This window comes from Lithobates pipiens, unplaced genomic scaffold (assembly GCF_037356315.1).
Source record: "Lithobates pipiens isolate NorthernLeopardFrog02 unplaced genomic scaffold, aLitPip1_a1.2 Scaffold_3, whole genome shotgun sequence".
Lineage (NCBI taxonomy): Eukaryota > Metazoa > Chordata > Amphibia > Anura > Ranidae > Lithobates > Lithobates pipiens.
In genome coordinates, this window is record NW_027507790.1 from 167219972 (window position 1) to 167232768 (window position 12797).

At 41.8% G+C, this 12797-nt stretch overlaps 1 protein-coding gene across 1 annotated transcript in view; it reads right to left on the minus strand.

The window, feature by feature from the left end:
* Positions 1-7071: 7071 nt before the first annotated feature.
* The window catches only part of ZCCHC9 (zinc finger CCHC-type containing 9), a 29653-nt gene continuing 23927 nt past the window's right edge, over positions 7072-12797 (minus strand). Inside the window, exon 5 of the mRNA XM_077462461.1 lies at positions 7072-9233. Within this exon, the coding sequence (XP_077318587.1) occupies positions 9118-9233 (116 nt within the window). The 3' untranslated portion in view covers positions 7072-9117. The remainder of the gene's footprint in view (positions 9234-12797) is intronic.

The following is a 12797-nucleotide window of genomic DNA, read 5'->3' on the forward strand; positions in this document are numbered from 1 at the left end:
TTAATTAATAGCTGAACATGATACTTATAGTCCACATAGATATACCCCAGCACAAATGCTGACCTGTAATAATGATGTGACATTGTAATCTAACTGATGTATAGTGAAATAATCAAAACATGAAAACAATAAGATAGATAACATTATATAGGAGCAGGTGTGACAGTGTGGAGAAAAAGGTGGACTACGGGCAAAAAAATACATAAATGGAAATATATAAAATATGTATATAAATACATCAATAAAGAAAACCCGTGTAAAGCTGTGAATATAGGTAGATAAAAAATGTAAACAAGTTAATCAGCCTCCGCTCTGTGCTACCAAAAAGCGCAACCAGAGCAATACCATTGTAATCGGCCAGTCTGCAAATAAAACTCATGTGATAATAACGATATATATCTTGCTGTCTATGGGATCGTTAACCATTAAAGATGCTGTAAAAAGATTCCATTGACTAGCATCAAGAGCCTCCACATAGAGAAATACATGTATAACATTCAAAATACGCAGGATATGCAAAAGAATCCTACAAAATGTGGTCCTATACAAACAACAACTAAAACGCTTAATCGTCACCAAATATATATATAATCACTATCCTAATAATAATATTATACACAAAGATAGCAGTGACCGATATTAATCCCTGTGGAAATAAAAAAAAAATGGTAAAACCAAATGCACATAGAACATATTAGAACACATTTGTGTGTATATATATATATATATATATATATATATATATATATACACACACAAATGTGCCTACTAAGCAATGCCGTCGTCTGATATCCACAGAGGATATGTTAACAAAAAATGTATCCATAAAAAAGTTAAAGTATACAGTGTAAAGATTTCATGTATCAAATGAAAGTAGGGACCAGGAAGGTTAAAGGAGAACTCTATCTAACCAGATATAATTATAAACTCCCTGATTGTAAATGAAAACAGATTCAAGTTATAGTATCAATATGTAGAGGAGAATAAATATTAAATGTTGAAGATTGGTATGTCCATGAATTAGCAAAACCCACCGCAATAAGACCAGTAATTCTGTGGGTGTGCCTAGGATAGCAGCAATGTAATTAGATTATAAAATTAATAAATAATTAAATGGAAAAATAATAAATGCATAAATCAAATAAGGGGATAAAAAGCCATTATCGCTCATAAAAGTGGGATACATCCCACTCAAAGTTTAAGTATTGAAAGAAAATATCCAGTAGACTTTGCGTTTGCAAAGCATCTGGAATCTGTCACTCCCTCTTTTGGGAGTGACAATTCTCTTGATTCCCTGAATAGAGAGGCTTGTGGTATCCTTATGTGTAAGATTCCAATATTTGGCCACATTAGTACCTCTATTTTGTAGTCTGTGTAATACTAGGTTAGGTGGGGCTAAGGTCTGGATATTACAACCGTTTTTTTCATAATTCATGAATATTGGGGGCATCCACTGTGTTGATCCTAATACTGCTACAAACTATGATTTTCTCACTGCAGACAGAGGTTCTGGGCCGAACCCTATTAATTTCCGCCATTTTCTAAAATCCTTCAAGCGAGCAGTACCATTTGTGATCGACCGTGACTTAATTACGGCTGATCACGTGGTAAACAGCCATGCCCAATGATGACGCAGGGCTGCGTGCACCCAATCACGGACATGCCCTGTTTGAATGGGCCGACCTCATATGACGTCCACCCGGAATGAGAGCCGCACTGCCATTCTGTCATTTGATGGTGGGCGGGCGGCAACTTTTTAAAGAAAGAAAAGAGACAGCAGATATACATGTAAAACTTATGTAGGGAGATTTGTTTATTCTCTGTGTATCATCTGAGGCTGTTCACTTCACTGTTTCTCTTAAAGTGGATGTAAACCCTCACATATACCCAGACAGAAAAGACAACACTGTGTCCTTTTTCGGAGTATCTTTTAGACCGGATACTTAATTCTGATAATCCAAAAAGATCTGGAAAGTTTATTTGCTTTTAAAATTGACCCAAGACTGGTTGTAAAGATATGTTATATAAATGCTAGTAGCCATGGCGTGCACATTGTTCTTGCTAAGCTGCATAAGAATACTATATAAATAAATGACAAAGGTCAATAGATTTCCAATTCATAAGCAGAGCTATTACAATATGTAATGAAAAGGGCAGCATATCAGACAAGGAACAAATGCTAGTACACTAAAACTAATATATATATATTTGATATTCATGGTTCCAAACAATAAATATTACATTACATAATACTTATGAAAGAGAACATTGTTACTAAGCAGCCCACATACTGCAATTGTGTTTGGGGGAACCAGTTACTGATACTGGGTGGACAAATAGGATTAATTTTTTGGGCTTTTACACAAAGCAAGTTAAGTCAGTTAATCCCCTTGCATATTGAGTTACCAATATCAGGAAACAAACAAAACAGTACTTAAGTTAGCTATACACTGTATGTTTATGAGATGTACAAAGCTATGATGTAACTGCGGGTGAAGTTATACCATGTATCATATCCACTTGCCAACCATCTAACTAGAGATTTACTTCACAACATTGCAGTTTAATACTGAGGTTATGGCTGCAGTCCCTGCTCTTTCTGATAAAAGTGATTCAAACAGCTGATTAGCTGCTGGATCACTTTTAGAAGCAGCAGGAGGCATCGCCCCCACCCCCTTCCCCTCACCGTTCTCGGGATTTCCTAGCTCATCGGCAAGCCCAGGAACCGTTCAGATGGTGGCGGCGGCTGACCATAGCGATGAGCAGAGGAAAGATGGCCTCCACTCATTCCTATGGCCTAGAAGGCCCAGAGCGTCCTCATGATGTCACTTGATTCACAACCGATGTAAGGCCATTTTTTATTTTTTTGGGAAAGCATTCGATTAATGTTTTTTTTTTTTTTTATCTGATGCTTTGTAGAGGAGAGATGTGGAGTCTTATGCTGCGTACACACGTAGCGGACTATCCGGCAGACTTCCCGCCGGACTTTCCGAACGGGCTACCTACCCACACACGGCACTTTTTCAGCGGACTAATATGGCGTACTAAGTCTGCCGTACTATCCCTCGTACTTTTGAAATGAACGGACTCGCCCACACACGCAGAGGAAAGTCTGCCCATTTTGAGCGCGTCTCCAGGTAGCCGGGGCCAGCGACGCCTCCTTCACCTGGTATGGACTTAAAGGGGAATCCCTACGCCGAAAAATCGGCATGGGGTCCACATCAGACCCTTGTCCGAGCACGCTGGCCGGCCACCCCAAAGCACCTTGTCCCCATGTTGATGACAACCCTGGCCGTTGGTTGTCGGGGTCTGCAGGTGGGGGGCTTATCGGAATCCGGGAGCCCCCTTTAATAAGGGGGCCCCCGGATACCGACCCCCCACCCTATGTGAATGAGTATGGGGTACAATGTACCCCTACCCATTCACCTGTGGAAAAAAAAAAGTAAAAAAAAAAAAAAAAAAAAACACAAGGGTTAAAATAGTTTATTGCACAGCTCCGGGGGTCTTCCGTCTTCGGGGGTCTTCTCGCCGGACTCCTCCGCTATCTTCTGCTAGCTCTTTTGCTAGCAGAGGAGCCCGGCTTTCTTCTTCGCCGCCGCCCTCTTCTTCCGACTTCGGGGGTCTTGTCCCCCCTCTTCGGTTCTTCTTGTCGGGCCACCGCGCCTTCTTCTAGCGCTTTTGCCGTATTCTGTTCTCTTCAGACGTTGCTTCGTCACATCCTCCACTCACAATGGCACGGACGTGGTGATTTATATAGGGACATCACCGGATGATGTCCCTGCCTATTATGATGTCACAGTCCCAGAGAATGCTGGGATCAGACTGCAACATAGCAAAATTGGGGGGGAAAAAAAAAAAAAAAAAAAAAAAAAAAAAAAAAAAAGTAAAGGGGGTCTGAATACTTTATGGTTTTTTTTTTGTGTGTGTGTGTGTCTTCAGATAAGAGTGACTGCCCAGTAGCCCTTATGTGCCTTATTGTTCCAATAGAACCTGGGTGTAGCCAATGAACTCTAAGTTCTATCTTTACCTCATCCTTCTAAATTGCTCATTGTTCGTGCTTGCTTCTATACTTTGACACACAGACTTAGAACAAGCATGCAGACGAGTATGTCTGACACTTGATTTACATATTTGTTTTGGGTCGATAAGTTAGAAAACAATTAAGCTAGTATGTCAGCATAAAAGGCAGATAAGTTAGTATTTTCTTCATGAGAATGTTAGAAATATTCACTGCCTGCTTTCCCTAATATCTGTAATTCGTTGTCCTAAAAAGGAAAATTCAGATCTTGCATGCACCATTCACAAAAGGCAAATCATTGATATTCCACAAAGATTTACTATTGGTTCATATGGAGCATACACTGACCACATTTCCGCAAATGTTTTTTTTTTTTTTTTTTTTTTTTAATAAAATTTTATATTTCCAATAAAATCTCTGCTACAGACGGTTTTATTTTCTATTGTGCTTCATTGTGATTTTTCACATGCACACATTGGCAGAAAGATTGAACTGCATCCTTGCGGTGAGCCCAAGCAGATACGTCACTGCCTACTGCACTGCGAGGAATCTGCCCTCCACTATCTGGTGGACTTTTTAAAAGCAACCCTGTAACATAGGATGGAGGCATTTGAATTTTTTATGTCACATATTTGAGCTGTTTATTAATACATTTTTATTTTAGCGCACACAATATATCTTTTTGTTAAGTATAAAAGATAAGGTTGTGTCGAGTAAATATATACCAAATATATCAAAGCCTAAAACTGCGTGGTTGTTAAATAACAAAAGGCTACATTAACTAAAATTGTCCATAGGTGATTCTTTAAAAGTCTTTACATCGCTTCAGTTTAGAGAGAACAGTGAAAAAAATTGCCCTAGAAATACTAATCTCACTTTGGCACATGTGGCAGTACCCAATAAGTGGCACAAATAGCTGCTTTTGTATGCATACACACAATAGTGTTCAAATTGGCGTGGATGTTACAAAATATTCTTTTACCTTATTAAACTTTAACCTCTTCAGCCCCAGAAGATTTTAACTTCTTCCTGACCAGAGAACTTTTTGCGATTCAGCACTGCGTCACTTTAACTGACAATTGCGCTGTCATGCGAAGTTGCACCCAAACAAAATTGACGTCCCTTTTTTCACACAAATAGCTTTCTTTTGGTGGGATTTTATCACCTCTGCGGTTTTTATTTTTTGTGCTCTAAAACAAAGAAAAAAAATTGTTGCCACCAGAGGGAGCAACTTGACAATGGTGATTTGCGCAGCTGAGCCATGTTGACGCAGTACAACTGCGGCGGCTGGTCGGCAAGCGGTTAAAAAAATTTTTTTATTTTTTTAAGGTGGACCACCTTAAATCTCTACACATACCTTTAATTTCCATTCTTGGCCTATTTGCGGCTTGGTCTCTAGCAGGCCTACCGAATTTGTGACCTAACAAAAAATGGACTGATCAAACCTTTCCCTGTCCTACAAACCCAATCTCGAATTCCTAATAGAGAATGCTTCCGCTATCTACAAATCTCCCACTTTGTAAATTCACTACCTAAACCCAATAGCGAACACGAATACATGTCAATCTATGAGAAAATATGTGACTCTGACCCGCATGCTCCTGTCATTATCTCCCAACTATATTCTCAATTCACCTCCCCCCCCGCCGCCCTATGCCACTAGATGGTCCACTGACCTCAATATAGAACATGACACTGATACGTGGACGATGATCTGGACCAACACTAGTAAGGCTTCCCAAAATGTCGTTGCCTCAGAGGCGAACTTTAAAGTCCTCATGCGATGGTATCTAGTCCCCGCCAGAATAGCCAAGTTTGTCCCCGGCTACCCTGCTTCATGTTTCAGAGGCTGTGCCGAAGCAGGCACCCACACCCATATTTGGTGGACATGCCCGATTGCCCAACGCTTTTGGGCAGCGGTATTTCAGATGGCATAGTTACTCTTAGGAGACTCCCTATCACCTGATCCCTCTCTAGCATTGCTTAACCTAACACCTCGTAATTGCACTCGGAGTCAGTTGTCCCTATTCCTCCAACTAACCACGGCAAAGCAAACAATAGCTAGAGCCTGGAAGACACCATTACTCCCCGTAGCTGAACTTAAAAATAGGGTCACGCAGGCAATGATCCATTGCAGGATCGAAGCAAAAATTCTGGACCGCATGCCCCGGTTTCACAAAATATGGCAGCCCTGGATAAAACACTTCTTACCCCCCGACTTAGATCCCAACCTTTTAGAGCCCTGAATTACTCCTCATGATGGGATCCTTCCACAGCACGACGGCCTGGGACCGACCAATCCCCCCCCCCCCCCCCCTTCCTCGTTTCTTTCTCCTCTCGTTTCCCCCTCTGCTCTTTTCCTAGTTTCTAATCTAAATGCCATCTCCATTTTACTCCTCTATATCCGAAAAACACTGCCCTCACAGTACCTGTACTCCCATGTAAACCACAAACCTTAATCTTGGGAGTAACCTATTTCTCCATCCCCGGGGACTCCGGGCTCTTTGGTTCTCGATTGTTTTAGTAGGCAATTACTCTCCTCCAAGATCAGATGCTTATGATCCTGTTTTGTACTTGACTTTACTGCTTAAGGACTATGTCCCAGTACTACTGTTCTCATGTTGTTTACCAAATGATTTGTTTATCTTATGACTACATAGTACTGTGTAATCACTCTGTTTATTGATAATAAAAAAAAAATTCTTTTACACTTACTTATGCACTGTTAAAACCAATCAAGCATTGATTGCTCAATTAAATTCTTTCCTGGCCAAAGATTGTCAGCCCCGAACCCGGGGTGCATCCTAATTCATTCTTCAGGAGGTGAGATCACCATGTACATGTGGAAATGATCACCAAATCACTGCTGACCACCCTCTAAAATGATTACCACCCAAGAGTCTGTTCACATGTCTGTGCTGCCACCAAAGTAGTCCTTACACCAGCAGCTTACATCTGTATATATAAGAGATCCGGTTTATTTTGCTACAATTACTTTGTTCCATTCAGTAACATAACTTTACAAAGAAATGGTTAAAAGTGGAGAGTACATGAAAGGTCTATCATTTTTTTATTCTTGTATATTACAGATATTTATATAGAACTGACAGTTTACAGAGCACTTCATATATATATTATTGTACATTCACATCAGTCCCTGCCCTCAAGGAGCTTACAATCCAAGCTCATATTCATACTAGGGCCAATTTGGACAGGAGCCAACTAATCTAAAAGCATGTCTTTGCAGTGTAGGAGGAAACTCACGCAGGCATTGGGAGAACAGGCAAACTCTGGAGGTAGAGTCGTGGTTGAGATTCAAACAGACGACCCTAATGCTGCTAGGCAGCAATGTAACTTTGCCTTGTCAGATTTCTTTCATGGTCATCTTCATAATTACAAGAAAGTATTAGGAAATAAAGACTCATGTGGTTTATTCCAGTAACAAATAAAATACCAGAGTTCTAAAGAGACAAGGCACTTGTTATATAAAGGCAATATAGCGGCATCAGTTGTTGGTGCAGGAGTAAAGCTACTTTACACTGGGGCGTCGGTAGTAAAGCGATGCTATTTTTAGCGGCGCTTTACTGTTTTTAAACCGCTTTTCGGCTGCTAGTGGGGCGCTTTTAACCCCTGCTAATGGCCTGAAAAAGAAAAGCACCTGTAAAGCACCCCTTGCCCAATGATTTCAATAGGCACGGGCGCTGTAGGAGCAAAGATGCTGCTTGCGTCCTGCCAGCGCACCACTCCAGTGTGAAAGTCTGAGGGCTTTCATACTGGAGTGAGAGGAGAGGCTCTTTAAAGGTGCCATTTTTAACACTATAGCACCTGTAAAGCGCCTCAGTGTGAAAGTAGCCTTAAAGTAGAGTGTTGTATAGTAAAGACAACAAGAGCATGGTATCTCCTGCAGTTGCCATTCCTCAGGAAATTCTTTAGTTTAGGTCTATTATACATGTAAACCAACTGCATCACTATGCGTAGAAACAGTATTCAGGCATAGTTTCATAGTAAAGATGGAAACGGAGTGCTTGGGAAAGCTTGTACTGTAAAACATTCAGTTAACCAATAGGTATCACCTACTCAATTACTTTCTTACTGTTGCTTATGGGTACAACACCGGTTTGCATGCACAACTAGATGATTAAAGTAGAACTATAGGAAAACCCTTTTTTTTCAACCAGTGCCAGATTTTATTTTTATTTTTTCACCATCTGTGTCTCATTGCAGAGATTTCCCTTCACATCCTGTCCCATAGCCAAACAGGAAGTGTAATGAAATCCCTGTTCATTTCAGGGAATTCCTTGGGGACCTCCAGGTCACCAGAACTAATGTGCCCATAGGAAGATTTCCTCTCCAATACTTTACTTGAGACAACCCAAAATTTGGGATTTTCTTTTACTTCCATTTTCAATGATAATGGGTAAACAGGGCAAATAGCATGGGGGAATCTCCTTAGCAAGGGGCACAGGCAGCAATAAAAACTAAAAGGTGTTCTAATCCCTCTCCACTTTAACCGAAAAATAAAAGTTTTGCCTTTATACTTTAAATACGCTACTCTGTTCGTTAATTAGACCCCTTTCACACAGGTGGTCCAGTAGCTTTTTCAGATGGACCCAATAGGACCCCTTATTCTCCTCTATTGGTAGCCAGATGTAAAACAGACTTGTGTCCGTTTATACCCAGCTACCTCGGATCCAGCAAAAACGAACCAAAGGAGGAGCCATTCCCCTCCATCTGGCTGGAATGGATGGCAGTTGGGTGTAAATTGATAGTAGGTCCATATACATTTCGACTGCCCATAGAGAGCAGGCTTTCTCTGTTCTGCATAAGTAAAATGGACACAGACCTGTCATCCACCTGCGGCGGAACAGCAAACAGATTCCCTGCTGAGTAAGTCGATCCCAGCCAGAGTCTGCCCCATGTGAAAGGGGCCTTTTGTGTTTTTAGTATAAACACCTGGCTGCGTTATCGTTGGATTGTCAAACAAATGTGAATAAGACCCTACAGCCACCTAATCAATGTCTTATGATATACAAATTCCTGTGTTTCACTCAACAGTCCAGTTGGGTATAAGGTTTCTTTTCTCCAAACTGGATGAACTGTCAGAACTTGACTATTTTGGGAGTCTTTGTGGGAACTTTTTGGGCTTTAGGAACAACAGGAACGTCTTCGTGATCTGCACTCATTCCGCTTGTCCATCTGCCAACTGTCATCTGGGCTATGTAACAAAAAAAACAAATACATTAAAGTTAAAACTGGTCTTAACATTTACTGTATTTAACCAAGAATCATATACTGCAATAGGACTTTGATTGTAACAGTTCAATTATTGGCTAGATTTGGTTGTACACACTCTTTTATAATTTACCAAAAATTACTTAAGGTAAGAACCTGCCTACAATCCATTTAACGTGTATCAAATCAGGTAAGTCAATGCACTATATAACTGTTGGTAGATTGTACAATCAGATATCACATGTTGTGATGAACATGGCACAAGTTTATTTCTTACAGACCACTGGGCAACGACCAAAGTTTTGAAAAGGTTTGATGTGATCATATACAATTATTATAAAAAGGAATACATTACTTAAAAGCTACATTTCTTTAAGGCTGGATTCTCTTAAAGCTGAACTCCACGAACATATAAAACATACAAAATTAAGGTACCTCTGTATATATTTGTACATCAATAAATGTATATATAAAAAAAGTGTTATTAAACCCAGTAATATGAAAAGAGTTCATCTGCCCCTCCCCCCCACAGCTTATAAATCATCTTTTTACATTAAAATTACTGCCACTATATATGTTTGTGGATGATCTGTATACCACATTACATGATAAACTGCACAGTTTCTCCAGTGCTGAGAGTTCAGGTAGGATGAGATTTCCACTACAGCCTGCATATGTGTGATGTCAATATCATTTGACCTGGCTAGCTCTGAGAACAAGTTAATGTTCTCTCCAGCATAAAAAACACAACTGAGCATGTGCAGGTCGGCTACCCTGCCTGTGCTAGCTGGTCTTTCCAAGATAGACTGTGCAGAAGGGGGGGGGGATCTATGCATACAGGATAACGCGGCCTTTTTTACACAATGCAGAGGATTAACCTCTTAAGTTCCACAGTGATTATAACAAGCATGCTATGCTGCATATACAGACTGATTTTACTGTTGTAGGTATAGTAACACTTTAATGCTAGCAGTACGAGTACATAAACAGGACTCTCTAACCTGATTATCGGTGTTGCAGAAAAACTGGGCAAAAAACTGATCTGATGGAATAAAAACATCAATAATGCTCCCCCAGAAACCTCATATGGGTTACTTAGCAATGCCAAAGATGGCTGTCACCAAAGTGACCACATCATTCGCTGAGGCATCTGAAGGAGACAGCCAGTGTAACCGGTTACCAACATTAGACAAGTCTACAGAACTCAAAAAGCTTGGTGTCCCGCCCTTCCATCCTCCTGGTTGGGGTAGGCATAAATACTCACTTTGGCAGAGAGCGAGTTTATGCAAATTCTGTGTTCCCCTTTAATGACTTGCTGACTGCCCACAGTACAGGCGGCTGGACCACGTACATGTACGTCATTCAGCCTTTTCTGCATAAGGGGCACATAGCACGCCACTACCATGAATGCCGTTTACAATGGATTGCAGCAAGCAGGGTATCAAAATGTCAACAAAGCTGGATTTCATTCACAAGAGCCCTTTCACACTGAAGGCGCTTTTCAGGCATTTTAGCACTATAAATAGCGACTGTAAAGCGCCTCTCAAGCCACCCCAGTGTGAAACTCCAAATGCTTTCACACTGGGGCGGTGTGCTTGCAGGACAGGGAGGAAAAAAAAAAGTCCTGTAAGCAGCATCTTTAGCGTGGCGGAGGAGCGCTGTTATACACCGCTCTTCCACCACCCCTGCCCATTGAAATGAATGGGCAGCACTGCCGAAGCGCCTGCAAAGCGATTCGGCAGTACCGCAAAATGGGCGCCAATAACCCTTCCTTCAGCCGTTAGCAGGGGTTAAAAAGAGTCATGCTACTGGCCAAAAAGCGTCACTATAAAAAGCGGTAAAGAGGCGCTAAAACTAGCAGCACTTTACCGCTAACGGATCCGCCGTCCTAGTGTGAAAGGGGTCTTACAGCTTTGTTTCCTCCACAGTGACACAGCCAACACTGTGATTGGCCATTTACAGCGATCAGCGACTGCCTGCGTCCAAGGGACACGGCCAGCACAGAACTTCCGCAATGCGTGCTCTCGTGGGCGCGCATCAGGGAAGTAAACAGGAGGAAATCCAGAGACGGCCTCCCGGCAATTGGCATCTGCGCTGCAGCCATCTTTCGACTATACATACACATACAGTACAGACCAAAAGTTGACACACCTTCTCATTTAAAAGAGTTTTCTTTATTTTCATAATTGTATATCCAAATCAAGAACGGCGCTGTCCCCACCTATACAGTTCCACTGGGGTGCATCTAAGGAGTATTAAATCCACTCCGGGCGTTGCTGCTCTGAAATCCACTGGGTGGCAGACAATTCTATAAAGTACAAAGCAAGAGAGAGTGCACACCAGCCCTAGTGCATTAACGTTTATTAAATCTAATAAATAAATAAAAAGCCAAGTATCACACTCACAAGTTGCCGAATTTGTTATAACGTTGAAATCAAGAGCCTCCACGGCTGCCTCATCTGCAGATTTCCTGCTCCCTGTAGTGGCTTGCAGCGGGGATAACCAGGCATTCAATTCACCTGCTTGCTATGAGTACACTATCCCTCTCTCCGCGTCTCACATGCACGGACCAGCCGGCTGTGGATGACGTCACTCGCGGCCAGGGGGCGGATCTCTCGGCGTGCATGCCGACTCCTAGGCTGTGCATCAGACTGTTTCAATGACTACATGTTTCGGAGGCGTGGCCTCCTTCAGGTTCACCTGAATGCCTGGTTATCCCCGCTGCAAGCCACTACAGGGAGTGGGAAATCGGGAGATGAGGCAGCCGTGGAGGCTCTTGATTTCAACGTTATAACAAATTCGGCAACTTGTGAGTGTGATACTTGGCTTTTTATTTATTTGATTTAATAAATGTTAATGCACTAGGGCTGGTGTGCGCTCTCTTGCTTTGTACTTCTTTATTTTCATGACTATGGAAATTGTAGATTCCCACTGAAGGCATGAAAACTATGAATTAACACATGTGGAGTTATATACACTGAACAAAAAAGTGTGAAACAACTGAAAATATGTCTTATCTTCTAGGTTCTTCAAAGTAGCCAACTTTTCCTTTGATTACTGCTCCGCACACTCTTGGCATTCTGTTGATGAGCTTCAAGAGGTAGTCACCTGAAATGGCTTTCCAACAGTCTTGAAGGAGTTCCCAGAGATGCTTAGCACTTGTTGGCCCTTTTGCCTTCACTCTGCGGTCCAGCTCACCCCAAACCATCTCGATTGGGTTCAGGTCCGGTGACTGTGGAGGCCAGGTCATCTGGCGCAGCAGCCCATTACTCTCCTTCTTGGTCAAATAGCCCTTACACAGCCTGGAGGTGTGTTTGGGGTCATCGTCCTGTTGAAAAATAAAATGATGGTCCAACTAAATGCAAACCGGATAGAATAGCATGCCGCTGCAAGATGCTGTGGTAGCCATGCTGGTTCAGTATGCCTTCAATTTTGAATAAATCCCCAACAGTGTCACCAGCAAAACACCTCCTCCTCCATGCTTCATGGTGGGAACCAGGCATGTAGAGTCCATTCGTTCACCTCTTCTGCGTCGCACAAAGACACG